Consider the following 6,000-nt stretch of genomic DNA (forward strand, 5'->3'; position numbering starts at 1 on the left):
TTTTTTTTCAAAGAAATTGTTCAATGTTTTTGGCATAGAAATTGTTGAGTGTTTTTGGGTAAAATAAATTGAAAATTTTTTATAGAGGAGTGCTTGCATAGGATTCGATGGTCCCATAACGTTTGGACCATTAAATGGTCCCATAACAAAATATGTTTTTTTAAGTTTTTTAATAATTGCTAAATAGTCATTTTTTAATTTTAATTACAAATTAACCCCATATATTTTATTTAATTATAAAAACTATTTTTTCTTTTATAAATTATTATTTTATGAATCAACTATTATGTTTATTAACAATAAAAAACAAAAACAATAACGAATTAGATCTTCCATTGATCATAATAAAGCTTTTGGCCATTCCAATAGATTAAAAGTTTATATTTGATCCGTGACATTCGTCCAGGGGCTGTGAAATCGTGTTTCATTGAAAACCAATTGATTGGATTATCAAAATAATCGATTGAATTATAACTTAATCGATTGGATTACAGTTTATCAAAAAATAATCGATTGAAAATTGCAAGGCAGCATGGTTTTCGCATAAATCAATCGATTGCTCATAGTATTTCAATCGATTGAACGATGAATAACATGTGAATTTTTTATAATTCAATCGATTATTTATATCTTCCAATCAATTGAATGCTTCAAAATAACCTGAGGTTCACAATTCAATAAATTGTTTTTGTTACTCAATCGATTGAATTCATCAAAATAATATGAAAGGTGCTTGCAAGCTACCGTGAGTATCCAAGACGCAATGTTGGAGACAGATCCCCGTTTTGGTCCCGAGTTGCCATCAGAGCACACTACGGTGATTCCCTTGCTGAAAGCATGGTATGCACCAATGGCGATACCATCTTCAAAGTAGTCAACGGGATCCCCTCCAAGAGAGAGGGAAAGAATGTCCACACCATCATGTATAGCCATGTCGAAAGCCGCCATGATATCAGCATCAAAGCACTCACCGCCGTCAACTCGCGGCCAACAAACCTTGTAAGAAGCCACTCGAGCTTTAGGAGAGCCGCCTTCCGCGGTTCCATTGCCAAAGCCGAAGACGTTAGCGCCGGGGACAAAGTTTCCACCTAATGTTGATAGTGTGTGTGATCCATGACCTTCATAATCTCGTACCGTGTTAAGAGTACCGTTCTTCAGTACACTTGGCCCTGCATATGCAGCATACCCTTTGTTGAAGTACCTTGCTCCTATCAGCTTCCTGTAATCAGGATATGATTAAATTTCTGTTACTGTTTTACGTGTTTGCATAATTTTTTTAAGATTTCTAGTACTGTTCTTTATAGAGAGAATAAAATGAGAGAGTGAATAAACATTAAACAGTATCAATAAAAAGCGAGAAAGAAAGAAGTTAAAATCTCACTTGTTGCAATGAAAGTCAGGACTACCACCGTCACAAGATCCCTTCCATCTTGAAGGAATGGGACCTATGCCCTCATCTCTAAAACTAGGAGATTCTGGCCATACACCTACATGTAAATTTTAATCAAACTTTCATGAAAAGCACGTACAATAATGAAAGAAATCACAGCGCATAAACTATTGGAGAAAAACACTATTATATGTAACAGTATAGTACTTGCTAGTTAATACGGTTTATTGAATTCGAAAGGAGAAACATGATGGGTAATGGATGATTTGTATGTCACAAATATTTGAAGGGTCCACGACAATGTGATTTACACGGCTGCATAACAAGACAAGATCATACTTTTCACAGAATGGATTGTGATTGCACATTTTTTTGTCTCTATTGTTTTTAAAAACAGCGAGATTGCCATGGAACAAGGACAGATAATAGAGTATACGATACTTTTACTAGTCACTTTTGAAATTGATGTGCTACAAGGAAATAAAAGAGAATTATGGCAGAAAGATGTAAAATTTATAGGTGTCAAAATTCCCAATTATGGTATCTTCACCAAATCTAGCTTTGCTAAACACTGAAGCAGGGCTAATCACCCCCACTTTGCTTCTCCATTAACATAAACTCCCACGTACGTGTAATGTGTAACTTCCTTCCTTTGTTCAAGAACACCAACACAACCTTTGGATGTTCTACGTAAAAAATCACAGTAATTTTGGTAAGATTAGAATTTAAATCTTTTTCTATTCACTATCAACCACTTTGATCTTACTTGCAATTTCAGCAGCCTCTTCATCTCGGAGCATTGCAGCAAAGTCATTGATATGCCTTGTGTAAGAATAAATCATTGCTTCCATATTGTTTTGGTAAATTCAATGGATTGAGTAACAAAAACAATGGATTGAATTGTGAATCTCAGATTGTTTTGAAGCATTCAATCGATTGGAAGATATAAACAATCGATTGAATTATAAAAAATCCACATGTTATTCATCGTCCAATCGATTGAAATACTATGACCAATTGATTGATTTATGCGAAAACTATGCTGTCTTGCAATTTTCAATGGATTGTTTTGTGATAAACTATAATCCAATCGATTGAGTTATAATTCAATCGATTGTTTTTCAATGAAACACGATTTCACAACCCTGGAATGCCCAAAAATTTTATTACGATCAATGGAATATCTAATTCGTTATTGTTTTTGTTTTTGATTGTTAATAAACATAATAGTTGATTCATAAAATAATAATTTATAAAAAAAAATATTTTTTATAATTAAAAAAAAATATACGAAATTAATTTGTAATTAAAATTAGAAAATGATTATTTAGTCGTTATTAAAAAACTTAAAATAACATGTTTTGTTATGGTCCAAACGTTCTGAAACCATCGAATTCCAACTTTTATATTTTGTAACTATTAATTGGCCATCAATAGTATCTTTAATAGTGTGAAATTAAATTTAATAATGTAAGATCATTCAATTTTCTTTCTATGGTTAAATACTGGCCAATTTTTTGAAAGATTGCTGTTTCCTAGATTTTTCCTTTTTTTTTTTTTTAAGGAGGGGGTTTCGGACTTTCGGCAATCACGTTATTTAACTGTACAAGCTATGCAAGAACCGGCTGCGGTGGAGCTTCCCAGACGGTGGAGCCTTCTGTTCTTAATGATATGAATTACAACAGAAGAATCACTAGATTTTGAAATCCCCTTTCCCACGCCAAGTCCAGACTGATGAGGTCTGCCGTTAGTGCGTCGCAAATACCAACCTTTTTGGCAAAACCAGTAACCCATCTTCCATCAGAATCCCTAAGAACTGCTGGTCATGGACAATCCTTCGCAGCGCCGTCGGCGTTGAGCTTATGCCACTTTACCGGTGGCGGGCTTCAGGCTATACGGTTAGTTCTGTTTGCTGAGAATTAAAATCAGCTTCAAGTGTGTCTGTTGAGAATTAAAGATGTTAGCTAGTAGCAACTGGGATTAAAAGAATTTTTTATTTTTAAGATAGAGTAGATACATTGCAAAATTTTCAAGAATAATATAAAGTAGATTTAGCATTTGAGAGGGGTGGTTGAAGACGCTGTTGTGTTGGGGCCCACTTTAACCTGAAAAGCAAATATTGAGCGCTTTACATGGTCTTTACATGCTAGTGGCATGCTTTGGTGGTTGTGTTAGAATACACCCGTGAGGCTGAGTGTGAGAGTTGGTGATGAAGCACCAAGGTTTTCCGCACTATATTCCCAATCCCACAATCTCACTCTAATTTTAATTTTGCATCTTACAGACCCAGAGCCAGAGCCATGGCGGCGTCCACTCCCAACGCGCCTCCCCACCTGAACCTCTTTGCCGACGTGGCCAACAAAGTTGCCGATGCTGCCGGAGTGGTCATCCGTCAGTATTTCAGGAGTAAATTTGACATTATTCAGAAAGACGACCTCAGTATGCCTCCCTCCAACCTTCCAATGCTTTTCATTTTCTCTCTGTTTGTGAATTGGAATTGTCGTTCTTGCATCAGGTCCAGTAACAATTGCAGATCAATCCGCCGAGGAGGCCATGGTTTCCATCATATTAGACAATTTCCCTTCTCATGCTATGTGAGTCGAGTCTTAACTCCACCTTTTACCCTTTGTTGCCTTTTGCATTCACTCACTTGTGGCATATTGAGAATTGCAGTTATGGAGAGGAAAAGGGGTGGAGGTGTACACAAGACACTGCTGACTATGTCTGGGTCCTGGATCCTATTGATGGCACAAAGAGCTTCATCACTGGTAACTGCTATCATTATTCATTGCCTCTCACTCGTTAAATATTTCATCCATTCATTTTGACTCTGCCTCTGCCTCAGGAAAACCCCTGTTTGGAACTCTGATTGCTCTTCTGCACAACGGTACACCAGTATGCACGCCACTCTTTAATCACTCACTCCTTTACATTTGATGAATCAATGTATTGTGATTGGCATTATCATCAACCATATCTTGTTTTCTTTCCTTTTGGTTAGATCCTTGGCATCATTGATCAACCTGTCCTGAGAGAAAGATGGGTCGGGATGACCGGAGAGACGACTACACTCAATGGAAAACATGTGTCCACACGCGCTTGCTCCAACCTCTCTCAAGCATACCTATATACCACAAGCCCGCATCTCTTCAGCGGAGATGCAGAGGACGCATTCTTCCGTGTTAGGGACAAGGTAGGTCTGTTGCGTTATTACTTGGATTCCCTTTCTTTCCCAAGATGAATATTCTTAATTTGCATTCTGCAGGTTAAGATTCCATTATATGGTTGTGACTGCTATGCATATGCTCTTTTGTCTTCTGGCTTTGTGGATCTTGTTGTTGAGTCCGGTCTCAAGGTACTATATTTTCTCAACTCTGCCTCCACATTCAAACTAGATTGTTACATACCTATCTTTGCTGATCTTTTGTGTTTCAGCCATACGATTTTCTTGCATTGATACCTGTTATTGAAGGAGCTGGAGGTGTCATAACTGATTGGAAAGGACAAAAGCTTCATTGGGAAGCTTCTCCACTTTCAACTGCAACAAGTATGTCCTTGTTTATTTCAGTTGCTTCCTCCTACTCCTAGTCCTGTTATCAACTTGAGGTTTTCGTGAACTGCATGTCACAGGTTTTAATGTCGTGGCGGCTGGTGACAAACACATCCATCAACAGACAATAGATTCATTGCAGTGGAAGTGACAATGGGGATTCTTCAGAATTCAGATGTTGTTAATGCTGTGTTGTGGTATCAGTTGTTGACCATTATTTAACTAATAAAGTTCAAAAGCGGTTACTCTAATTGATTGGATGAGCTACAAATGCTCATGATTTTTCCAACACCTTTAAAATGTAGTTGAACCAACCATGCTGAACAACGTAAGTTCCGTGTTTTTCCCATGTTAAATCAATCTCGTAATGATAATTTTGTGATGATCGAAAAGTGAAGTATGTTACATACTCCATATAATTACATATCTAGGCCCATTGCTTGCTTTAACTATCACTAATAGGGATTTTTTCTCGAATAAAATAAAAAAATAGTTTGGGTGGGGCACGGCGAAATTTATAAAATTCATAAAGTTTGTCGTTCCATCGGCGAACATTAAATTCCTAAGTTCATAACATTAAATTCCTAAGTTCTTTTTTATGTTGGGGAGCACCATTTCTATTACACTATTGTTGTTAGTATGTGTTCTAAGGGTTACCTGAAACTGGGTCGAATTTGGGCCTGAACGTGAAATCCAAGCTCTTTGGAGAGGTGATTTCTGACTTAGCCTGGGTGGTACGGCCGTCGTCCGAGTTGTTGAAAAGAGATGGGGTGGTCCTTGCAAAATACTTTGATGCCTAAGTCAGCAAGGGTCTTAGCAGGTTTATAGTGTATTAGAATTTAAGTATATCTGAGAGTGTCAGTGTATTTATAGGTGATGAGTCAATAACCACCGTTGGAGTAGTTCCAATATTAATGGTAGATAACCGCCCCTTTATCAAGGGGTTGTTAAGATCTCTCTTCTGGAAGTGGGTGGGAGATATTAGGAGTTAGTTATAACTCCTTCATAGGGGAGTTATCACCTTGTAGTGTTCTATCCGACCTCTCAAGAGGTCGGTTAT

General features: G+C 37.2%; 2 protein-coding genes across 2 annotated transcripts; one reads left to right on the forward strand and one right to left on the reverse strand.

Annotated features, from left to right (window-relative positions):
• Positions 1-624: 624 nt before the first annotated feature.
• LOC140180617 (subtilisin-like protease SBT5.4) lies at positions 625-2,241 on the reverse strand. The gene is made up of 3 exons (XM_072221870.1): positions 2,157-2,241; positions 1,382-1,487; positions 625-1,219 (listed from the first exon to the last, which is right to left on the reverse strand). The coding sequence occupies exons 1-3, from the start codon at positions 2,239-2,241 to the stop codon at positions 625-627; spliced, it is 786 nt and encodes a 261-aa protein (XP_072077971.1).
• A 676-nt stretch (positions 2,242-2,917) lies between these two features.
• Positions 2,918-5,332, forward strand: LOC112765607 (bifunctional phosphatase IMPL2, chloroplastic). The gene is made up of 9 exons (XM_025811499.2): positions 2,918-3,288; positions 3,675-3,829; positions 3,906-3,984; positions 4,064-4,158; positions 4,236-4,285; positions 4,392-4,583; positions 4,656-4,745; positions 4,826-4,937; positions 5,021-5,332. The coding sequence occupies exons 1-9, from the start codon at positions 3,125-3,127 to the stop codon at positions 5,089-5,091; spliced, it is 1,008 nt and encodes a 335-aa protein (XP_025667284.1). The 5' UTR covers positions 2,918-3,124; the 3' UTR covers positions 5,092-5,332.
• The last annotated feature ends 668 nt before the right edge of the window (positions 5,333-6,000 follow it).

The sequence above is a fragment of the Arachis hypogaea genome, chromosome 17 (genome assembly GCF_003086295.3).
Source record: "Arachis hypogaea cultivar Tifrunner chromosome 17, arahy.Tifrunner.gnm2.J5K5, whole genome shotgun sequence".
Classification (NCBI taxonomy): domain Eukaryota; kingdom Viridiplantae; phylum Streptophyta; class Magnoliopsida; order Fabales; family Fabaceae; genus Arachis; species Arachis hypogaea.

Excerpts from the sequence above, each read along its gene's own strand:
- LOC140180617 (XM_072221870.1), bottom strand. The coding sequence starts at position 2,241 with ATGGAAGCAATGATTTATTCTTACACAAGGCATATCAATGACTTTGCT. Across the intron at positions 1,488-2,156 it reads AGAGGCTGCTGAAATTGCAA|GTGTATGGCCAGAATCTCCT; the intron begins GTAAGATCAAAG and ends ATTTACATGTAG. Across the intron at positions 1,220-1,381 it reads CCTGACTTTCATTGCAACAA|GAAGCTGATAGGAGCAAGGT; the intron begins GTGAGATTTTAA and ends TCCTGATTACAG.
- LOC112765607 (XM_025811499.2), top strand. The coding sequence starts at position 3,125 with ATGAGGTCTGCCGTTAGTGCGTCGCAAATACCAACCTTTTTGGCAAAA. Across the intron at positions 4,159-4,235 it reads CACAAAGAGCTTCATCACTG|GAAAACCCCTGTTTGGAACT; the intron begins GTAACTGCTATC and ends CCTCTGCCTCAG. Across the intron at positions 4,746-4,825 it reads TTGTTGAGTCCGGTCTCAAG|CCATACGATTTTCTTGCATT; the intron begins GTACTATATTTT and ends TTTGTGTTTCAG.